Below are 23618 nucleotides of genomic sequence, written 5' to 3' on the forward strand. Positions count from 1 at the left end.
GAAGTAATTTATGAATGCCATCAGCGACTCACAGTTCTTGAAAATAGTGTTTTTTTGTCGCTTATCTACAAAATTAGCGAATTAGCGATTCGAGGGCCAAAATTTTAGCGACGCTAACAGTCAGCTAATCAGCTCAAAAATTAGCGAAAACACTAACTCGCTAACTGAACATTAGCGCCGCTAATTAGCGATTAGCGAATTAACGGAATGATGCCCACCACTGCGGATTCCATTGATTTTGAATCTGTAATTTCTGATCAAAAAGCACGGAAAGTAGATATCTAAATGACTCTTATTTCAATTTTGCGGAAACCGAAATAGATGCGTAGAAAAACCCAAAATTTTTGTTTGTCTTAATTCCCTAAAAAAAGAAAAAACTGCCCAGTCATTTTGATTGGGGACCCACCTAAGGGCAAGACACTTGTATTTTCATGAAATTGGTTGATATATTTTGATATTTATCGGTTATCTGTCAATTGACATCCTCCAACGATCATGTAACGCTTGGTGTAACGGCAATGGACTATGATATAGACAGAGGGATGCCCGAAAATGGAACGGTGAATACTTTTTGATATTGAATATTGGGAATATTTCGCAATATATCAATAGTGTCTTACCCCTAGAGGTCCACATTTTTGTTACCGCACCAGGCCCATCAAACCATAGCTACGCCACTGATTGTAGGAGCAACCACGTGGCTGGTTTCGGTATTTTAATAGGTACAAGACTCGAAAATAGTTAATGTGTCACTTGTAAAAATATACAAAGAGAGTTCCGCCTTGAATGAAGACTATTGTGGACATGAGACATTCTGAACGTTATCGAATTAAGTTTGGAGACATTCTCTTTTCCTCAATATCTCTCGTTCACTCAATCTCACTCTCTTTGAATCTTACCTCTCACTCTCAAGCTTTCTCTCTCTCTCTATTTCTTCGTATGTTTATATGACGAACGAATAAATGCATGTTTTTGGATATACTTTAATCAATGTGAACGCTTGTGTACTTATTTGATAAGCGGATCAATATTGGAGATTAATTTAATTCTATTATTGCTTGGATTTTCGGCTCATCAGTCTAAGACTGATGAGCCGAAAATCCAAGCAATAATAGATACACGTCACAGTCGATAGCATTCACATTATGATTAATTTAATTGTGATTGTGATTGTTATCGGTCACAAGTTCACTGAAGTGGATTATTGTTCCTCACAGTTTTGGCTTATGTCGGGATTTTCGGTTAAAATTTGTTTATCCTTTGATAACATTGATGTAAATTTTGTAGATGCTGACAGGCCGTTGTTAGCTCACTTGCATAGGGTAATCTTTTGACGTTGACTAACGTCTATATCAAAGTTAGGCGCCTGAATTTGAAAATCTAGTAATTCAACCAGGAAAAACCAGAGAAAAGTGGTCAGGTTATGAGCGCTCATTTTTCAGTCATTTATAATCAGGTTTTCGAGGTTTTGGCATCAATCGATCAGAAATTCCTTTGAGGTTGAATTTATGTAACAAAAACAAACTATTGTTTGAGATACACTATTGAAAAGTTGGTAATTAAAATCGATTGTCTAAATCATACCGCGCAGCCAATCACACCTCTCTTCCCAAGCACAGTCGACACTAACGGATACAATCGATCTGACTTTGTTAACAGTTGTTGTTGTCACTTTCTGTTTTCGATGCTTATTTACGTTCCTTGTTATTCCATTTTCTACTTAACCCCTCCTTCTTTCTAACTAACTGACGAACCCTTGATATAAAAGGAACATTTCACTCCATTAGTTTCATTACTAAACCGTACCGGTTACATACGGACGCTAGGTGTTAGCAGCTGAAAGGAGGAAAGACAAAAGAGTACCGGTCATCTCGTGCCAGTTTCACCCGTAATGCTGGTGGCGGTTAGTAGTACATGGCTACTGCAAAATACTAAAATGGCTGGAGTTCTGGACGGACTAACCAGTAAACAAGAATAATCGGCAACTGGTACCTTTTGGTGCCGGCCTCGAAGTTTTGTAATAGAAGCGTTGCAATTCCCTCTACTATTTGTTTTAATGGAATATAAGAATGCGGTAGTCGACGTCATGCGGTCGTGTCTTGAATACCACGTAAAAAAAAATCCGTGTAAATTTCGGAATCAGCGTAATACAAACCGCGTAAAAAGCGACCAAATGTATTTGAGTAATGTGCTTGAGTAAAACAAAAATATTCGTCTTCAAACGGAGGAAAATTTGACAGTGTTAAAAGCGATGGCAATTTGACGACTTTTGTGACGTTTGTAACATGTTAACTTGGGTAGTTTCACCTTAGCGTGCCTTTAAGCTCAGTGCCACACCTTGTTATATACTCTTACTTTAGTAATTGACCACTCTTGAATAAAGTCAGTTTTTAACACAGCTTACATGGTGTCAGAAGCGACTTTCGAGAAACGGAAAAGTTTTTGCTACATTCGACCGTGAAAAATGTTGAGAATTGCCAATAAGAGGTGCTGAACAGTGAATACCCCCTCGCGAACGTGTGAATCGTCGACGGTGGTTGGAAAAGTTTTGTTTTACATATAGAATCGGGTAGTTTGCCGTCACAAGAAAAATGGCGGAGTCTGGGGCTCAGGCTGCTGCTTCAACAGCAGGTCTAAAGCCACCGAAAGCGTTAGTGTTGAGTGACAACATGGCGGAACAGTGGCGGAGTTGGTACCGTCAGTTCAAGTGGTTTTCGATCGCAACGCATTTGGACGCTAAGCCGAGTGCAGTGCAAGCAGCAACGCTGCTAAGTGTAATTGGAGTCGATTGTATACGTGTTTTTGATACTTTCGGACTGCGTCCAGAGCAAGAAAATGATATTAATGTGATAGTGCAAAAGTTTAATGAGTATTTCACTCTCAAGTCTTGCATCACATACTAGCGATATCATTTTAACAGAATCGTGCAAAAAGAAGAAGTATCTTTCGATGTGTTTGTAGCTCGCGTCCGAGAGCAAGCGAAAAAGTGCGCTACTAGCGTTTTACATGATTCGCTCATAAAAGACAAGTTGATCATTGGAACGCGGTTCACTAAACTAGTGCCTCAGTTACTGGACGATGAGCTCTCACTCCAAAAAACAATCGAGCTGTGCCGTAATTTCGAATTAACATGCAAACGCGGGAGTTGAACAAAAACGAAAAAGTGGAAGTGTTAAGGACGGGGAGACGACCCGACGAGACGAAAGTGTGGAATGAAGAAGTGATCAACTGTAATCGCTGTGGAAGAAAGCACAAAAAGGGTAACTGCCTTGCCTTCGACAAAGTGTGCAATACCTGTAGGCTGAAGGGTCATTTTGCAAGTATGTGCAAAACGAAGGAAAAATTCGACAAAAAAGTGAGTGAAATCGCACAGCAAGTGAGTGAATGTGACGAGTCTGATGATGAAGAAGAGTTTTATGTACATGTCGTGGACAATGGTGGGGACGATGATTGGTATGAAATTATTGAGGTCCAAGGAAGAAATGTGTCGGTGAAGCTGGATACTGGCGCCCAATGCAACGTACTGCCTATGAAATTTCTGCAGGACATTCCGGAAGTCATCGAGCCGTCCATGACAAGAAACCTAGTGACATATAAGGGCCAGAAGAATGAAGGCCTAGGATGTCTGCGCAATTACGTGTATGATATTGATTTGATTGGGAATCCGATATGGGAAGTCCGTACCTCATGAAACGTACCCCGCAGCATCAGGGAAGATGTTAAAAAAGAACTCGCTAGTATGGGAAGACTAGGTGTTTTGGCGAAAATTCACTGTCACTGTCGTCAACGCCATGGTGATTGTCCGGAAGAAGGGAAAATTAAGAATCTGCATAGACCCAACGCCGGTTAATCAGAACCTGTTAAGAAGGCATCATCCACTTACCACAATAGAAGAGATATCCGCACGCCTTAAAGGTTCTGTTCGATTCACCCTTTTAGATTGCAAAAAAGGGTTCTGGCAGATTAAAGTGACTGACCGTACATCGAAGTGTCTTACTTTTGGGACGCCATGGGGTCGATACTGCTGTAAGCGACTTCCATTTGGCCTGGCGTCGGCCTCCGAGATATTTTAAAACATCATGCAACAGTTGATAGGGGATATTGGTGGCGTTGAATGTTCGATGGATAATATATTGATCCATGCCCCGAACTGGAATAAACTACATGAAATCACCAACATCGTTTTAAAGAGGATCACTTCAGCAGGTTTTAAGCTGAATCGAAAAAAGGTCTGTTTGACCAGCCATCAGTTAAATTCCTTGAACATATTCTGTCGGCCGAAGGGTTAAAAGCGGATGACGAGAAACTTGACGCAATCCGAAACCTCCAAGTACCTACGAGTAAGCAGCAACTACAGAGAGCTCTTGGCATGGATACATATCTCGGTAAGTTTGTTAAAAACCTATCAGAGATTACAAGTCCACTTCGAATGCTGTTATCTAAGAATGTTGGGTGGCAATGGAATATTGAGCAGCGAGACGCATTTTTGAAGATAAAAAACATGATGATTTCTACACCCATTCTAGCCTTTTACGACTTTAACGCGCCTGTTGTGTTGTCGGTAGATGCCAGCTCCAAAGCAATAGGAGCAGTTTTGCTGCAAGGTGGCAAACCAGCTGCGTATGTGTCAAAGTCGTTAAGCCCAGCCGGATTTAATTATCCACAGATAGAGAAAGAAGCAGCTGCGATCCGTTTTGCGTGTCGGAAGTTTCATCAGTACATATACGGTAAGGAACTGACTATTGAAAGTGATCACAAACCACTAGAATCTATTTTCCGAAAACCATTAGACCGGGCACCGCCAAGGCTCAAGAGAATCAGGCTGGATGTAGCGCAGTACAATCCACGGGTCATCTACGTAAGAGGCAAGGGCATACCTATTCCTGACATACTAAGCCGGGCGTCGTGAATCATCAAAATGAGGAGTTCGAGGATGAATTGGAGGTCCACATCATACTACAAGTGTCGAAACGAGCAGCTTCCAAACTACGAAATCATGTATCGAAGGATCAAGAGATGCAGCTATTGACTCAAACGATAATGACTAGTTGGCCGGACCAGCGGGATGACGTAAGTCCGGTTTTGCGAATATACTGGTTTTTCCGCGACGAGCTTGCTGTATACGAGGGTATAGTGTTCAAGGCCAATCAGGTAACAGTTCCACAATCACTCCGAAATAAGATGCTGACAGCTATCCACACTGGGACATCCTGGCCTGCACAGTTACGTTAAACGAGCAAAACAGTCGCTGTTTTGGATAAACATGGGGTCGGATATACAGGAACTAATCGACGCCTGTAGAATTTGTCAGATACATCAACGAGACAACGTGAAACAGACTATCGTTCCAAAAGAAACTCCAAGTTTGCCGTTCCAGCGAGTTGCTTCAGATCTATTCCACTTTAAAGGTAAAGACTATATTTTAATCGTGAATAGCTATTCGGGTTTCTTTGACTTTAAAGAGCTGTCAGAGTTGTCTTCGCAAATCATGATAGCGAAACTCAAGGAATGGTATGCAGTTCATGGTGTTCCACGTGTATTGGAGTCGGATAATGGACCGCAGTACTCGTCCGGAGAATTCCAAAAGTTCGCGAAGAACTGGGACTTTGACCATAACACGTCAAGTCCGTGTTTTTCTCGTGCCAACGGACTAGCTGAACGCTACGTTCAAACGGCCAAGACGATCCTCAAGAAATGTGCCGAAGATGAGTCAGACGTGCAGCTTGCACTGTTACACGCCAGAAATACGCCAAGATCTTTCGGGTTACCTGCACCCAGTGAAAGGCTCATGGGAAAACTTCTTCGTACAAACCTGCCCACTACAGACGAGAACTTTCAGCCTAAGGTAATTTCCGGAGTTCCGGAAGCATTGTACGAACAATGGAAGTTACAGAAACAGTACGCTGATAGAGGAGCTTTGGAACCGAATATCTATCAACCTGGAGAACCAGTTTTGCTTCAGCACCAACATACTAAAACCTGGAGACCAGTAACAGTGATGCAATGCGTCGACGGGAGAAGATAATATGCAGTAACCGACGGAGAAATTATACTCAGACGAAATACTCATCACTTACGACCAGTCAAAACAGTGCAGAACAAGAACCAAGAAAAGTTGGATCCGCCTGTGTCGTAAGAACAGTTGACTTTAACCTCGGCATCGAGTAAGGATATCAGTACAGGAAGAAACTCAGAAGTCTACTCGCCAGCTGAAGACCCGGTTTCTAATCAACAGCACACAACTCGCAGTGGCCGTATTGTAAAACCTTTGAAACTTAATGATTTCGAATACTATTAACATTCTAAAAATGGAAGATGTAACATGTTAACTTGAGTAGTTTCACCTTAGCGTGCCTTTGAGCTCAGTGCCACACCTTGTTATATACTCTTACCTTAGTAATTGACCACTCTTGAATAAAGTCAGTTTTTAACACAGCTTACAACGTTTATCTCAAATAAAATCTATCATTGCTTATGCCTTTTTGTGCAGGGAAAAAAACGAACATATCTCTTAACTACTAATATTTAACCATTTTATGTCCAAAAAAATCAAAAATGTATTGCACGGTTTTTAAACTTTAAACAAGTAAAGTATAGATTCGAATTTCACATCAGTTATCATTGTTCACTCTTATTGAGTCTTCTGATTTATTTTTTTTAAATTTTCCTACTGAAACTCTGGTTGTGGTTCTGAACTATCATCTTTTTTCCCTCTAATATTTTTTTTCCTTATAACTCTTTCACGAACTAGACTTCCCGATCCGGCTCGACCATGAACATCCTCTACGTAATTGATCCCTTGAGACTCACTTTGGGATTGCTTTCTCTTCGACAAATTCCTATCTATTACAAGCTTGTTCAGAAGCCGAGTGAATTTTCCCATCTCCATTTTAGGCTCTTCGATTTTCACTTCTGTTTCCAGCACCCTACTGGCTGCTGGTGCCATTTCGAGTCTCCGACTGTCTTTATTTTCCTTCACTATAATGCTGTGGTCAGCGATTCGCAGTGCTTCGTCCATGATGTGTCCCGCGAGCGTCGAAAACAAGGGAATTTTCAAAAGCCTTAAGTTCACGTAATAACCCTCGGCGCCTCGCACAAACCATCGGCCGGGTACATTCGGAACTACCAGCAGTCGCTCTACTTTGGGGAGCTTGCTGAAGCCATCTTCTGGTTTGGCTCTGCTCTGCACTACAATCTTCCGGAATTCTTTCGGTTTCACCGCTATCACGTACGAGTGGTTTTCAAAGAATGGTCTTGGGAGAAACCTCCCAATGAAATTAATTGGGAGGTTCTGCAAGCCGTGTTCAAGAATCAAAACTTTCTTGCTGATGCTGATCAGTTCAGATTCCTGTTTGATGGCGGTGATATCGCTGACGGCCAAGCCGTTGATTAGGTTGAGAATAACTATCGGCGCAAAAAATATGAACAGTACAAAAAGAAGCATTCTACCTCCGCTGAAGTCGGCGGCAGCCGCCTCGTATTCACCGGTGGTCATGACCAGTGTTTTGAAGGCCGCGCTTGAGAAAGTTTTGAATTTATTAAACTCTCCATTGGAAGCATTGGTATTATTCGAGCCTGCCTTTGGTTGATCGTTATACGAGAGAAAAAAGCCTAATGTAAAAGCGGCTAGCAGTGGAATGAAAAGGAGAAAACTCGTCAGGAAGTTAATTGAAACGGTCTTAAACATGTACATGTAGGTCGACAGGCTGTTGAAGGGAAGGGATCCAATGAGAACGGTGAGTTGCACGGCAAATGCGATTATGATTAGAGAAGATAAAATTGAATTACAGCCTTCGGAGAGAACTATGAACATCGACAGAATAGTGGCCATATCTAAAAAGTTTTCCAAAGAAGAGAAATCATTAAGACGGAGAAACATGACCTGTATAATCTCGCGAACTATCATGTAAATTGCACCAATTACGGTTAGGACGGTTAGGAGAATTGAATAATCGCTGCCATTGCAGGCATCCAGTGAGTATAGGCTGAAACAAAAGACGGTGAGTAGCGTACAAAACAGATTGAGGTAACTCCATTTGGTCAGTCTGAGCCATTTGACTACGATGAAAGAGTAGATAACGGGATAAATCAGTGAGGTCTTTTGATTTAGCGATGATTCTGATTGGATCCATCTCAGTTACAAATGTGGGTTCCTGCCTTTGCATCATGTTTGATACAGAAGCTTTTTCCACAATTCGCCACCAGTTCGACTTATGCTGATCCTTAGGGGTATTGTTTTTTACGTTTCGCTTCTTGAATATATACGGATCGAAACCGTTCAAATTGAATCGGATCTCGTTTCGATCGTAGTACGATCGTTTCACGTCAATTGACACACACTGGTCAAAATACAATTTCCAGAAATCATAGCGTGCATAATGTAGGGGCGTCAGACCGTCCTTGTTGCGAGCGCCTAGAAAGGCGTACTTTTGCTGAAGTAACTCGAGAGCAATATCGGTGAAACCGAACTTCAAGGCATTATGAAGGCCGGTGTTCCCATTGTTGTCGGTTCGGGTGAGGTGAATTTTTTGGTCCCTAGAAAGTAGGTCCGCACACTGCAGCACTCTTGCTCTCTCTTCATGACGGTATCGTAGTTCATTTGCTCGATTTAATGTGATAACTAGAATAGGTTCGTCGTTGATAAGTATTCTGTCGGTCATGTTGCTCAACAGAAGACCTAATATATTAACATTTCCTTTTTCGTAGGCTTTTTTCAACAGTCCTTTTAGCTCTATTCGATATTTTAGTGTGGATCTTTTAACATCTTCCTCATTGTTAATAGGACAGGAAACTCTGTTTTGACCATTTCTAACGCGCTTCACTGTCTGGAAAATCTTTTTTCCCGCGTATTCCACAAGTTTCTTAACACTTTTTTCCAAATCAAGCTCAACTGCGATATGCAACAGACACTTTATAATATTGGAAATATCTTCTGCCCCAATGTCTAGTCTTTCCAATTGCTGGGAAAAAATTTTTTCTTCACCAAAACGCAAATAAATTTCTAACAGCTCGATAGTCACACCTTCCGGCACTGAGTTTTGGTAGAAAAGGACGATTCGTATTTTTAATTGGTTGGTTTTACTATTAACGATGGCACTGTTGAAACATTCCACGCACTCTTTCAGAAATCGTTTGTTCTCTTCCGATTTGTTTCGCAACAGGAGCTCGAATGGTAACAGCAGTCGATCACTGCAGATGTTGAAGTCGGCCTTTTTCTTCAGTAGTATCAATATGGCTTCCCGGATATCTTGGGCTTGTGGAGGTATTACCGTACTCCGTAACAATCGTTTTCTGAGTTTTGGGCTGTTCATGATGGCATCATACTGCTCACACAACAGGAAAAGAGCCGTCTTACGCTGTTTATTCCGGCAGTTCACGATGAGGTTCGGCTGCTCTAGCAGCCATTCGATAAATTTGACGTTCAACTGTTCAACAGCGTAATGCAGTGGGGCTTTCAAGTTCGGGTAAACTCGCTGTTTGGAAAGTAGAACGAGTTAGTAGTGCCTTACTAGAACAGTTGGTTAGGTACGTTACCTCATTTGCACAACTGAACCGATTTATAAAATGCTCCAGGAAGGGTTGGTACCTGAAAGTGTAATTATAATTGAAATTATAATTGTGATTATAATTATAATAGAAATATCATAAAGATAGATCTATTTAATATTACATAAAAATTCGATTTTTTCTTTCAACAAAAAGAACCACCCTAATGGAAAGTGAAAGAGACAGTCCAATGAAATATCCCATACATAATGCTAGCAGTGTCGTATGATGATATAGATTATGTTTCGGGCTATTATGATGAACATTGGATTACATTGGATTTTCTTCGACAAAGTTATTACATATTATAGCTCCGTTAATATTGGGCAACATTGTAGAAAAAAGATTTTACTTTATCTTTAAAAGTTTTAATCACAAAATATATTTTCTTCATTTGTTTGTCGTTCTTTCTGAATAGTGGAACTGTCAACTCGATGAACTGCGCAAAAGATGATGGGCGATATAAAACAAAGAATGTGTGAATTTATCCGAAACTCAGACAAATAATTTAAATTATTTTGCTGCAAACTGATATCTCAAGTTTATTTCTACGTGTTTTTTTTGTCAAAGATATGGATTACACCTGGGTGGCGTAATTAAGAGGTAGAGTTTTGGAAAGGTTAAATTCGCTACCGTAAATCAAAACCAATGCAATAATTGACCACCGTAAAAATGTGTATATAGTAGCTCCTTCGGGTCGTGAATAAGCCACCTCCCCCCCCCCTTCGGATCAGTGCATAAGCCCAAAGTTTGAGTAATGTGGCTCAAAGTTTAGTTTTTTTTGGAAAATTTTAACTGTCTGTCTGTCTGTTATCTACCCCCTTTTGGAAAATTGGTTGAGACTATACTCTTAGGAGCAAATTTATATAATTTTCGAGAGTTCCACCGCGATCTTTGCCTAATTTATAATCAATCTCACGGATATCATCTTTTTGAAGGTGACACGTATGTGAATTATCCCCATGGGTGTCACCCCCTAGAGGGTGACACCCGGGGCGGTACGCCCCCGCCCCCCCCCCCCCTCCGCTACGCCAGTGTCTCTAGTTGAACGCTAAGAACTGATTCCAAACAAAGTTTAAATTGACACGAAAAGGTTACTCATTCCGAGTTGTGCTCTCGTCGTGTTCGGTCGCAATTTTATTTCGATCTCGATAGTGCCGACCAGTAATCCGCCTTCAAGGTCACCGTGCATTGTATCGCGTGTGCACTGCTGCTCGTTTCCGTCTTCTATTGAAGACAAAGGAACGCATCATCGCCTTTTGCTACCGTACGCCACAGACTGTGCGTTGTGTCGCTACTGCGAGAGATCCAGTACCCGGCGCACTGCTGTTTGGCTGTATTGGTGCTGCTGTGTGGCTGGAACGGCTGCAGCTTTTGTTACCGGACTCTTGTGAGAAGGACTGGAGATTGGCATCGCCCGTGCGCTGATTGTGGTGGAGAGCGGCTGCAGAAGCTAAGTAGTTGTTTTTCTTGGTTTTTTTCTACAATATTATTTGCTGATTGGCATTTTGCGTGTGTGGCTCACGCGTCCAACATGGACGACGAACGCGGGGATGAAAACCCGCTCGTTCCACCGCCTAGCCCTTCCGGATACAAAGTTCCAAGGGTTGAAAATGGAGCCCCGCAGGAAGCTACCCATCGGCTTAAGCAATATCCGGAGGGCAAAGCTGGTATTGGGGCTGTATTTTTCCGGCCGAAAGTAAAAGCATTGAACACAATGCAAATCTGTAGAGATCTGGCACGGTTTACAGCCGTGACTGAAATAACCAAAGTACGCCCGAATAAACTGCGTGTTTTGGTGTCCGACCTCAAGCAAGTAAACGAGATTGCTGCTTGTGAGCTCTTCACGCGGGAGTACCACGTGTACATTCCAGCTCGCGTAGTTGAGATTGACGGTGTGGTCAGCGAATCGAGTCTGACCGTCGAGGACCTGTTGAAGGCTGGAAAAGGCCTTTTCAAGGATTCTAGCCTTGAACTTGCCAAGATACTTGAATGTAAGCAATTACATTCAGTATCGCTCGACAAGGGTGTAAAAACTTACACCCCATCAGACTCTTTTCGCGTGACTTTCGCCGGGTCAGCTCTGCCGAGCTAAGTGCTCGTGGACAAGGTGCGCGGGTAATGAATTGCCTCAAGTGCAAACAGTTGGGCCATACGGCCTCCCACTGTGGCAATAAAGCACGTTGTGGCAAGTGCGGAGAGCAACATGCGGACGACGCCTGTAACAAGGGTGCTGAAAAGTGCCTTTATTGTGGGCAGACTTCGCATGAGCTGTCTGCATGTCCCGCGTACAAACAGCGCCAAGAGAAGATCAAGCGGTCTCTGAAAGAGCGCTCTAAGCGCACTTTCGCAGACATGCTCAAAGAGGCCGCTGCCACCAAACTGGTTTCCCCAAATCCTTTTGAGGTCTTGTCATCCGATGTGTCTGATTCTGACGATTCAGTTGGGGAACCTTCTTTTGTTGAACCCGGAAAATCTAGGAAGAGAAAAAACCTTTCTTCCCCTAGGCTTCCTAGGAAAGGACAGAGAAGGTCTCCATCTGAAGTGACTGATACTAAGAAACAAAAAAGTGCTGTAGAAAACCCGAAGCAAACTCCTCCGGGATTGGCATGAATTCAAGTAAGGAGTTTCCGGCACTTCCAGGAACATAAAAAAACCCAACTTTTCCTTCTTTTTCGTCCAAGATTCAGCCAGAATCTGGACTGCTGAAGTTTTCAGATATTGTGGACTGGATTTCGAAAATTTTTACATAACTGATCCTGTTAAAAGTCTTCTGCTGGAATTTCTACAAACAGTTAAAACGTTTTTGAAGCAGTTAACTGCTAAATGGCCCCTCCTTGCAGCGATCGTATCCTTCGATGGCTAATTCATCGGCTGAGATGAAGGATTCTATCTCTATTTTACAGTGAAATTGTAGAAGTATCATCCCCAAAATTGATTCATTTAAAGTTTTGTTTATTAAGCATAAATGAGATGCATTTTCCCTCTGTGAAACTTGGCTCACTTCAAATGTAGATCTCAACTTCCATGATTTTAATATAATTCGCCTTGACCGAGACACCCCATACGGAGGAGTACTTCTAGGGATTAAGAAGTGCTTTTCTTTCTATCGTATTAACCTCCCCTCGGTCCCAGGCGTCGAAGCTGTCGCATGTCAAATGACAATACAAGGTAAAGAGCTTTGTATTGCCTCAATATATATTCCTCCCAAAGCACAGGTTAGGCAACGGCTGCTCTTTGATTTAATAGAACTTCTTCCCTCGCCACGTTTGGTTTCGGAAGACTTCAACTGTCATGGTGTGGCTTGGGGTTTCCCTTGTAATGATAACCGTTCCTCTTAGATCTATAACCTCTGCGACGACTTCGACATGACAATATTAAACAACGGGGACATGACACGCGTTCCGAAACCTCTAGCACGCCCCAGTGCTTTGGATTTATCTTTATGTTCAACATCGCTACGGGTGGATTGCATATGGAAGGTAGTCCTTGATCCCCACGGTAGCGATCATTTGCCTATCCAAATTTCAATTGATAATGGTTCAACTCGCACGCGATCAGTTGATATTCCGTATGACCTCACACGGAATATCGATTGGAAGTTATACGAGGAAATGATATCAGAAGCTGTCGAGTCGATTCAACATCATCCACCACTTGAAGAATACAACCTCCTCGCGGGCTTGATTCTAGACGCCGCGTTGCAAGCCCAAACGAAGAAATATCCCGGCGTGACGATCAAAGAACGGCCTCCCACTCCGTGGTGGGACAAAGAGTGCTCCGATGTCTACACGGAAAAATCCGACGCGTTCAAGGCCTTCTTTCGGGTGAAACGTAAACCCGACGACTTTAAGCGGTATTTGGAGCTTGAGACCAGGTTTAAAAGCTTGGTCCGAGCAAAGAAACGCGGATATTGGTGTCGGTTCGTTAACGAAACGTCGAGGAAGACATCGATGAGCACTCTTTGGAACACAGCCCGAAGTGCGCAATCGCGTAACGGTCAACGAAAGCGAGGAGTCTTCAAGTCGGTGGATATTTGATTTTGCCAGGAAAGTATGTCCGGACTCTGTCCCTGCGCAACACTTTGTTCGCGATACGTCTCCGGGCCACGACGCGATAGAATCACCTTTTAAGATGGCAGAATTTTCAGTTGCCCTCCTGTCCTGTAACAATAACGCACCTGGGTTAGATAGAATCAAATTCAACTTGTTGAAGAATCTACCCGGCACTGCCAAGAGGCGCTTATTGAATTTATTCAATAAGTTTCTGGAACAGAATATTGTACCACAGGATTGGAGGCAAGTGAAGGTGATCGCCATCCAAAAACCGGGAAAACCAGCTTCTGATCACAACTCTTATAGGCCGATTGCAAAGCTATCCTGTATCCAGAAATTGATGGAAAAAATGATACTCCGTCGTTTAGACCATTGGGTCGAATCAAATGGTCTACTATCAGATACTCAATTTGGCTTCCGCCGTGCCAAAGGAACGAATGATTATCTTGCGTTGCTTTCTACAGATATTCAGCTAGCATATGCTCGCAAAGAACATATGGCATATGTGTGCTTGGACATTGAGGGGGCTTTTGATTCCGTTTCTATTGACATTCTTCCGGGCAAACTTTTCCGACAAGGATTTTAACCAATTTTAAACAACTTTTTGCATAATTTGTTGTCCGAAAAGCATATGCATTTTACGCATGGCGATTTGGCAACTTTTCGTATTAGCTACCTGGGTCTTCCCCAGGGCTCATGCTTAAGCCCCCTCCTTTACAATTTTTATGGAATGACATTGACGCATGTCTGGCAAATTTATGCACGATAAGACAACTTGCAGACGACAGCGTGGTTTCTGTTACAGGAGCCAAAGCTGCCGATTTGCAAGGACCATTGCAAGATACCTTGGATAATTTGACTGCTTGGGCTTTACAGCTAGGTATCGAATTCTCTCCGGAGAAGACTGAGATAGTAGTTATTTCTAGAAAGCGCGAGCCTGCTCAGCTCCACTTACAGTTAATGGGTGAAACGATTTCTCAGGTTTTGGTATAATAATATCTTGGTGTCAGGTTCGATTCGAAAGGCACCTGAGGATGTCACGTTCGGTATTTGATGAAAAAATGTCAACAGCGAGTAAACTTTCTCTGGACAATTACTGGATCATGGTGGGGCGCCCACCCAGGAGACCTTATAAGGCTTTACCAAACAACGATATTGCCGGTGCTTGAGTACGGATGTTTCTGCTTCCGCTCCGCTGCAAACACCCATTTAATCAAGCTGGAACGATTGCAGTATCGTTGTTTGCGTATTGCCTTAGGTTGCATGCACTCGACCCATACGATGAGTTTGAAAGTTTTGGCTGGCGTTCTCCCATTAAAAGACCGCTTATGGGATCTGACTTCTCGTATTCTCATCAAATGTGAGGTTTTGAACCCCTTGGTAATTGAAAATTTCGATAGGCTAGTTGAACTTAATTCTCAAACCCGTTTCATGACTGTGTATTTCAATCACATGTCTCAAAGTATAAATCCTTCCTCATACACCTCCAATCGTGTCAACTTGTTAGATACTTCTGTTTCTACTGTGTTTTTCGATACATCCATGAAGAAAGAAACTCGTGGAATCCCGGATCATTTACGCGTGCAGCAAATCCCTAAAATATTTTAAAAACATCAACTGCGACAATGCGTTTTATACTGATGGATCACTTCTCAACGGGTCCACTGGCTTCGGTATCTTCAACAATAATTTTACCGCCTCCTACAAGCTCGATAATCCTGCTTCTGTTTACGTCGCAGAATTGGCAGCAATTCAGTATACCTTAGGGATTATTGAAAAAATGCCCACGGACCATTACTTCATCTTTACGGACAGTCTCAGCTCTATTGAGGCTCTCCGATCGATGAAGGATGTAAGGCACTCTCCGTATTTCCTGGGGAAAACACAGGAACATCTGAGTGCTTTATCCGAAAAATCTTCTCAGATTACCTTGGTGTGGGTCCCTTCTCATTGTTCCATTCCGGGCAATGAGAAAGCGGACACTTTGGCTAAGGTGGGCGCAACAAACGGTGATATTTACAACAGACCCATTGCCTACAATTAATTTTTAGAAAAAATTTCACGTCAAAATACACTTCTCAACTGGCAGGCCTCATGGGATAATGGAGAACTGGGGAGGTGGCTACACAGCATCATCCCCAAGGTTTCCACCAAACCTTGGTTTCGTGGGTTGGATGTAGGACGAGATTTCATTCGCATGATGTCTCGGATTATGTCCAACCACTACGGGTTAGATGCACATCTCCTGCGTATTGGGCTGGCGAGCAGTAATCATTGCGGGGTATCAGGACATTGAACACGTGGTTTGGGTGTGTGCTGAATTCCGCAGCGCCAGATCTCTACTTTTGGATACCCTCAGGGCCCGAGGAATACAGCCCTATGTGCCAGTTCATGATATCCTCGCTCAGCGGAACTAGCCATACATGCTACTTGTTTACAGCTATTTGAAGAGCATCAAGGTGCCCATTTAACAGCGAAGCGAATCTCGGATAAAAAAAAACATGTTAGTTTTAGTAATAGATTTAGTTCCAGCTCGAAGTCGGCAGCGAGGATAAAAAATTTGCCTTTAGCTTATAAGATATTTTAGACCATAAGGCATTAGACTTAATTGGCTCCGTAAAACATTAATTTGTATTGTGCCTTGTCAAATAAATGTTGTGTGAACAAAAAAAAAAAAAGGTTACTCGAGTTTATTAGGGTAATACGGTAATACTGTAAAGGTGCGGACAAATTTTCGTATACCTTTGACCCGCATGGTTGTTTAATTAGTAACGCAAAAGCGGTGACGAAAATTTTTTACTATCGAGACTGCTAGATAGATCAGATATGGCTGAGGGAGAGCTGATCAATAATGTTTACTGACGATATTTAAGGTTCAGGACTCTTTGTGAAAACCAATGTAAAAAGTAATGCTATTAGAAACTGGAAATACGGAAGGAGTTTATTGGATATTTCAAGGAATAACACAATAAAATTTTATGGTAAAATTTTTTATTGGTTATTTTTCGCAGTTTTTGTGAAATTTTTGTTAGTAATTATCTGTTGCAGGTAGTTACCAATATTGTTCATAACGCATGTTTTTACTAATTTGATACTATCAACTGAACTTCGTTACCGCACAATCTGTTTTCATTTCCTATAGGCAGTTTCTAAAACAAATTTCGTTCAAGTGCGATTTGGGTTTCAATTTTTTATAACAAGTGCTTTACCTAGCCTTTAATTACCTAGGAAAATTGTTTAAACTTCAAACTGGTTTTTACACTGATTGAACAACAATTGAGTTTGAATGGTAGCTTATATGTGAACATACATTTTTTAGTTTAACATCGATGTTAAAAGTTATTCATGATATATAATGGTATTTTTAGTAGTAATTTTGCCCAACCCACGAGCCGTAATTTTGCTTAAATTTCGAATTAGAACTGTATGGAACTTTGAACAAATAAAAAACTAGTGATAAAACAAAACACGAGGACCTATTTTTTTTTTAATTTTTGGAATAATAAAAATAGGTAGTGAGCATATTTTATGGTTTCGTAGTTTCTATTAATCTATTCCCTATTGGTGTTGATTTTCGGCTATTTACTTATTATCACGTATCCTGCTCAAACCTTCTGTGCCGTAGTCAGTCAACCAATTGAGTCGTGAACATACTAATAGTTCAATATTTGAGCTAGGACTGTTCGATGGGAACTAAATTTGAAACTTGGGTTTTTCTATTATCATTATTGTTCGTGGCACAATGTTCGATGTAATTGTCCACAATGCGCACTGCTTCGTTTGTGATGTGTTCATCAAGCGTCAGATACATAAATTTCTGAAGCTTTTTGAACTCAGCACAACGACCCTTTTGTTCAGATTTTTTAGGTTCTTCGGGTTGATGTGAAGGTCCTGCGGCTGGCTGGTTCCTGACATCACAAGACTGTTTTTTGGTTTTGTTAGGTTCTTTGGATTCGCGTATCCAAATTTTGCCTAGCAGGGTCAGAACATCAGACCACTTTTGTTTGGATTCTTTACCTTTTCCACCGCGCACTTTTTCTATCTAGCAATCTTCACTTTTCACATCTGTAGTTGGTTTAGTTTTCAGCTGAATCATAATTTTTCGGAACTCTTTCGTATTTACTGCTATAACGTACGAGTGCCTTTTGAAAAACAGATTGGGGAAAAGTTTTCGAATAAAAGCACACCAACAAAAAATATTTTGCAATGCCCGCTCGTACTGTTCCAAAATCAATACTTTATTGCTAATGCTGATCAGTTCAGACTCTTGTTGAATCGCAGTGATATCGCTAACAGCCAAACCGTTAATAAGGTTTTGAATAACCATGTATACAAAAAACATGAATAATAAAAAAAGAATTATTTTACCACCGCTATGGTCGGTAGAAGCTGCATCGAATTCACCGGTGGCCATGACCAATATTTTCAGGACCGTGTTTGGGAAGGTGTTGAATTGATTGAAATCTTCTTCGGAAGTTTCGGTTTCCGTAGCAATTGTACTGTTTGTGGCTCTTTTTTGATAGTTGTTCGTGAGATAGAATACAAATGTAAAGGCAACAAGCAGTGGACTAAAAACGAGCAAAGTTTTAAAAAAGTTTACGGCAACGGTTTTGAACATACGCATATAAGTTGATAAGCGTTCAAAAGGAAGATATCTAATAAGGACGATGAGTTGCATGGCAAACGCGATGATGGTTAGAGAGGATAGAATTAAGTTACAACCTTTGAAGAGGAAAAAGAGCATCGAAATGATAATGGACAGATCTTGAATGTTTCCCGCTGAGAAAAAATATTTCCACCGTAGGAACACGAACTGTATTATCTCGCGAACTATCATGTAAATTACGCCAACCCCCGTTGGAATTTCTACAAACATTGAATAATCTTTGTCTTTGCAAAGTAATAATAAATTCCAACTAAAACTGCCGATGGTTAACAGTGTACAAATAAAATTTACGTAATTCTATTTGACAAATCTGTGCCATTTTAACAAAATAAAAGAATAAACAACAGGATGAATGAGTAGTTGTTTCAAGTCTTTTGATTTGGCAATTATTTCGATTGGATACATCTCAGTTAGAGCTGCTTCCTGAGAGTTTTTACCCTTAGCATTCCTTTCTATGTCGTTTGATGGATCGAAACCGTTTAAGTTGAATCTAATTTTATTTCGGTCACAGTAGGATCGTTGCCCGTCAGTCGATATGCACTGATCAAAATACTTTCGCCAGAATCATAACAGGCATATTGCAAGGGAGTAAAACCATCTTTGTTACGAACACCCAGAAAGGCGGATTTTTGCTGCAACAAGTTAAGAGCAATATTTGTAAAACCGTACTTCAAAGCAATGTGCAGTGCGTTATTTCCATTGTTATCTGTTCGGGTGAGATAAACTTTTTTGGTTGTGGAAAGCAAAGTAGCGCATTCTAGAACTGGTTTCCTCTCTTTTGGTCGATTTTGGAGGACATGAGCTCGATTTAAAGCTATTATGAGAATAGGCTCATCGTTCATAAGTTTCTTGTCCTTGATCTTGTTCAAAAGTAAAGTTAATATTTTCACCTTTCCATTTTCACATGCTTTTCTCAACAATCCCTTAAGTTCAACACGATACTTTAGATCCATGTCTTCAACATCCTCATCATTGATCAATGTATCTTCTATCTTAGAACAAAGCTTTTCAGCTATAGGTTCTGGTAGAAAAAAATGAAAATACCAATTATTCATTTCTTTCATTTCTGTCTCAAATATCCTTTTTTCGCAATACTGAACAATCTTCTTAACACTTCTCTCAAAACTAAGGTCTACGGCAGTGTGCAACAAGCATCTTATTATATTCGATATATCTTCCGAAGCTAGCTGTTTCAACCGCTCAAGAAATTCATCTTCTTCTCCAAACTGTAGAAACATTTCTAACAATTCAATGGTCGTCTTGTTCGGAATATTGTCTCTGTAGAAACAAACTTTCAGTTCTCTCGATTCGGCCTTGCTTATTGCAATAGCATTTCTAAATGTTGTTACACACTTCTCCAGTATTTCCGATTGGTTCTCTAAAAAATTATCATTTCCGAGCTTTTGAACAAACTCCTCTGGTTATCATCATACATTTTTTGCAGAGTGGACTGCTTCCGCACTAGTAAATCGAAGGGTAACCGGCGAAGGCCGCCACAGATGTTGAAGTCAGCATTTGCTAAAAGTAGCCTATGTATGAGATTCAAAATTTGTACGGATTTTTCGATAATCTTTTTTATTTCTTGTGTCTCGGATTTACTGCTGAAGCCGGGGACGGCGCTGTATTTTTGGCATAACAGAAAGAGAGCGGTTTTTCGTTGTAAATTGCGACTGTTCACCTTAATTTCCGGTTGTTTTAGTAGCCATATTATGAATTCCTCATGCAACTGTTCGCAAGCGTCGTGCAGTGGGGTATTCAAGTCCGGGAAAATCCGCTGAATTAAAATTTAAAGTATGTATGGGTTGAGAAACTAGCCCCAATAATACAAAATAGTTACCTCATTCACACATTCAAACGTTTTTATGAAACATCTCAAGGAGTTATTATGTTTTTCAATATCTCCAAGCATGGCAGCCAAAATAAGTTGGAGTTTGGAATTGAACAGAAAGGTCTTCGGTTCCGGGATGGTAGTTTAAACGTCCCAATCCTTCATTTCCTTAATTAACTTTCGGAGAGCCTTGATCTTGCAGTTCATCCTGACAGCCTCAGAGTCTTCCATAAATTGAAAGTTGGAAGATGGAATTGAACTTCAAGCTTGATTCAACTGTTCTAAACACTCACAGTGGCACTCGCAAGGACACTCACAGGAGCAAGTATAGTATAATGAAGCCTGACACGAACCTGAGCATCCACAGGTGTGTTGTATATTTTCGGTGTTTACCTGTTGGCGACGCACTTTGGCACGTACAACTGCTTTCATCCCGAGTACCAGGACCTTGATCTGGCGACTTCCTCTTTTTTTTGGTGGCACAGCTAAGCCAAAGGCTTTGCGGAAAGATTCAAGGATTGATTCCTGCAAAACAAATCAAGTATGAAGTGATTAGACTGAATGATGTTGAAAATGATCATTTCCTACGAAAAATAATGTATCAACTAAGCGACCTGGTATCGCTGAGAGTAAATTTCATGATTCCTAACAGAATTCGTTTTTGGATTTTAATGATGAGTGATAGGCAATTGTGTTATCTACCTACCTGCAGCTGTTTCCTCTTTACTCGTTTTTCTCGCCTATTTTCCGCCTTCAACTGATACGCTGCTTCTACCGGCGAAACTAGAAAATTAAAGCTGCGTCAATGTACACAATGTAACCCATTTTCAGACGTTACATGTCTTTTTAAGGACGTTACATCCTTTTCAATTAAATGATGTGAATTCTCTAAAACGGGTTCGACAGTGTTAAATGCGTCATGGTCAGATCGCGTACGGTATCCGCACTTTGATAATTATAAAATAGGCTCCGCTTTTTTGTTTCATGTTCCCTCGTTTTCTAACCAGCGCAAAGTTTTTATTTCGTGTGTAGGAATACTAATGCACGAAAATTAATTTTGTTCTGTTCTTGATGTTTATTTTAGAGCTATCTTTTAGAAGGTTCCGCCTTTATTTCAAGTTCTCACAGTTTGTCCCGGTTTCGCAATACGAATGTACGAAAAAATCAATTCGTAAGCTGTGTATCTTTTATTACTCGTCAATGGAGGTGAATATTTTTACGACTGGGTATTTGTATACGAGCTCGAGATGAATACCCATAATAGTTTTTCGTCAGCTGTATAATTGTTTACAAGCATATCGTTATATAGCACCGAAGACAAGCGCCAAAGCGGCCAAGTTTAGACTTCCGTACGCTAAGCACGTTGTGTTTGAAGGAACTGAAGCTGTTACGAAATACGTTACATGGAGAAATTGATTCATTCCTCCAATCAAGTACAATTTACAATCGGCCATTCTCAGCGCCATAACACGTCTTGAAAGCAACACTAAATTTTCCAGCAAGTTTGTTCAATTCATCGTTATTTTGGATTTACATTTACCGATGATTGATCTTATTATCTTGTTATTTTAGGCAGAATGTTCAGCCATTTTCAGTACTTCTGCCGCTACCAAAAGCGCTACGACATCAAATATTTTATAATACCAATATGGTTCACTTCCGAATTTCCTATATATTATCGAGAAGACGGATAGGAAACACCCCCTCTTGTGACGAAAAAGGTAACTAAACTCATTGCACAGTGGTACAGTAACGTAATTTAGGCGGACATGAGTATTATAAGATATTTGACGACATCCGCTAGAAAGGCGGGTGCTTGTGCCCAACGCGAACGGTCCGAGATGAACGGTCGATCAGCGGCCACGATCAGCGTCTAGCCTAGCGTTCGAATTGGTACCGGTTTTGGAATGAATGATACATATACTGCCCTTCCAAGCATAGTTGTCCCAGTTTGCATAAGGTTTGTGTAGAACATAAGAACTACTATGATTGGAACGGCAGTATAGCCCGAAAAGTGCATTCCCGGCTAACTAGATATAATGTTCTGTTGACCGTGTTATGGAAAGCAAACATTGAGCGACCAATCAGTGGTCGAAATTTGCGTTTCAACATGGCTTGACAGTTTTCAATAGTTCATTAGTTCGAATAATCAAATTACAATCTACTGCATTTGGGAGGTTGCATAGACGGCTTTCCAATCGATTTCTGTAAGAATGAAGGAAATCGGTTGAAAACTGACTGCGTTTTGAAAGTGGTCAGTTTTCGTGACGCTCTCGAAGTTTTCGGAAATTCTACGGAGCAGTTCCACGAATAAATTCCAGTTAAATTATTTTTTTTTTCAAATTGTCATTTTTGGTTTGGCTAAAATTTTACAAAGACGTTTCTATTGGCAAAAGATGCCATTTTATTGGTTAAATTTTTTGAAACACGACTCGTTCTTGAGAAGCTACTGAAAAAATACTATGTTGAGAAGGCATTGATAGATACAAACATTTTTAGAGCCACGATAGATAATAATTGTGTGTTCCGAAAAAATTAAACTTTTGTTTGAAAATTTTTTTTTTTGAATTCGATTTTTTAATGAAAATTAAAAGAGATTACTTAAACATTGCGGATTGTCCGATCATGGAGAAATTATAAAAAACGAAAAAAAAAAATTTTCGGGAAATTTTTTTTTTAATTTTTTTCACGGGTATCACTTTTTTGGAAGGACAAAATTATTATCTACCACTTCACAAAGACACTACGCCAATCATTCTAGCCGTTTTGGTTCTAATAATATTTGTAATCATCAATACCTTCCCAACATAGCGTTTTCAATAGCTTCTCAAAAATGAGTCGTGTTTCAAAGAATAAAACCAATAGCACAGAATGGCTTCTTTGCCCATAGAACCGTCTGTGCAAAGTTCAGTCAAATCTTAGCAACCTGCCCCGTAGAGCAAACCGCAGCGAACGAGGAGGCGTCTGTCTGCACCTCTTTGGATGCAGTCGCCCTCCTGGTCCTGGCCGCTTTCTCGACCGCCTTCACCCGAGTTACGAGTTCTTCGTGTTCCTTTCTGGCTTCATCAATGGTGCTCCGAAGCAGGAGGAGGCTCTGCTTCAGGTCACCAGCGATATTCCGCCTAGTCGCCGCGAACTCGATTATGACGTAGAGTTGTTCGGACAGAGCCGCCACTCTTGGCCGCGTGTCCATGCATCTTTCGACGGCCTTGACTAGCAAGGGACCGTCTACTGAAATGTCTGGTGTGGACACGGACGGATTCGCCGTTTTTCCACCTCCAGGCTTTGCCGCATCCGCCTCCGCCTTTTTCTGCGGAGACCGCTGGATGCCACCTCGTGCGAAAAGATTAGGTAATCCCTCCGCACCCGTCTCTTTTTGTTTTTGTGAACTCATGTTTGGTTAAATGGGTCCCCCTTCCAGCCGCTATCCTTGTCCATGGTGGAGTAGTCGCCTATGTGGTCCCTTAGTGGACTATGCCGAAGCAGTGAGATCATGGCTGGGGTAAGCATAGCGCTTATGAGC

At 41.2% G+C, this 23618-nt stretch overlaps 2 protein-coding genes and 1 pseudogene across 2 annotated transcripts; 1 reads left to right on the plus strand and 2 right to left on the minus strand.

The window, feature by feature from the left end:
• Nucleotides 1-5263: 5263 nt before the first annotated feature.
• On the plus strand, nt 5264-6025 carry LOC129716693 (uncharacterized protein K02A2.6-like). The gene has a single exon (XM_055666528.1). The coding sequence runs from the start codon at nt 5264-5266 to the stop codon at nt 6023-6025; it is 762 nt and encodes a 253-aa protein (XP_055522503.1).
• Nucleotides 6026-6667: 642 nt separating this feature from the next.
• LOC129716694 (transient receptor potential cation channel protein painless-like) lies at nt 6668-9879 on the minus strand (annotated as a pseudogene).
• Nucleotides 9880-17643: 7764 nt separating this feature from the next.
• LOC129716695 (transient receptor potential cation channel protein painless-like) lies at nt 17644-20234 on the minus strand. The gene is made up of 7 exons (XM_055666529.1): nt 20105-20234; nt 19701-20041; nt 19323-19545; nt 18821-19220; nt 18574-18719; nt 17822-18414; nt 17644-17743 (listed from the first exon to the last, which is right to left on the minus strand). Exons 1-7 carry the CDS (start codon nt 20174-20176, stop codon nt 17644-17646), a joined length of 1875 nt encoding a protein of 624 aa, XP_055522504.1. The 5' UTR covers nt 20177-20234.
• Between the last annotated feature and the right edge of the window lie 3384 nt (nt 20235-23618).

Source organism: Wyeomyia smithii, chromosome 1 (assembly GCF_029784165.1).
Source record: "Wyeomyia smithii strain HCP4-BCI-WySm-NY-G18 chromosome 1, ASM2978416v1, whole genome shotgun sequence".
Lineage (NCBI taxonomy): Eukaryota > Metazoa > Arthropoda > Insecta > Diptera > Culicidae > Wyeomyia > Wyeomyia smithii.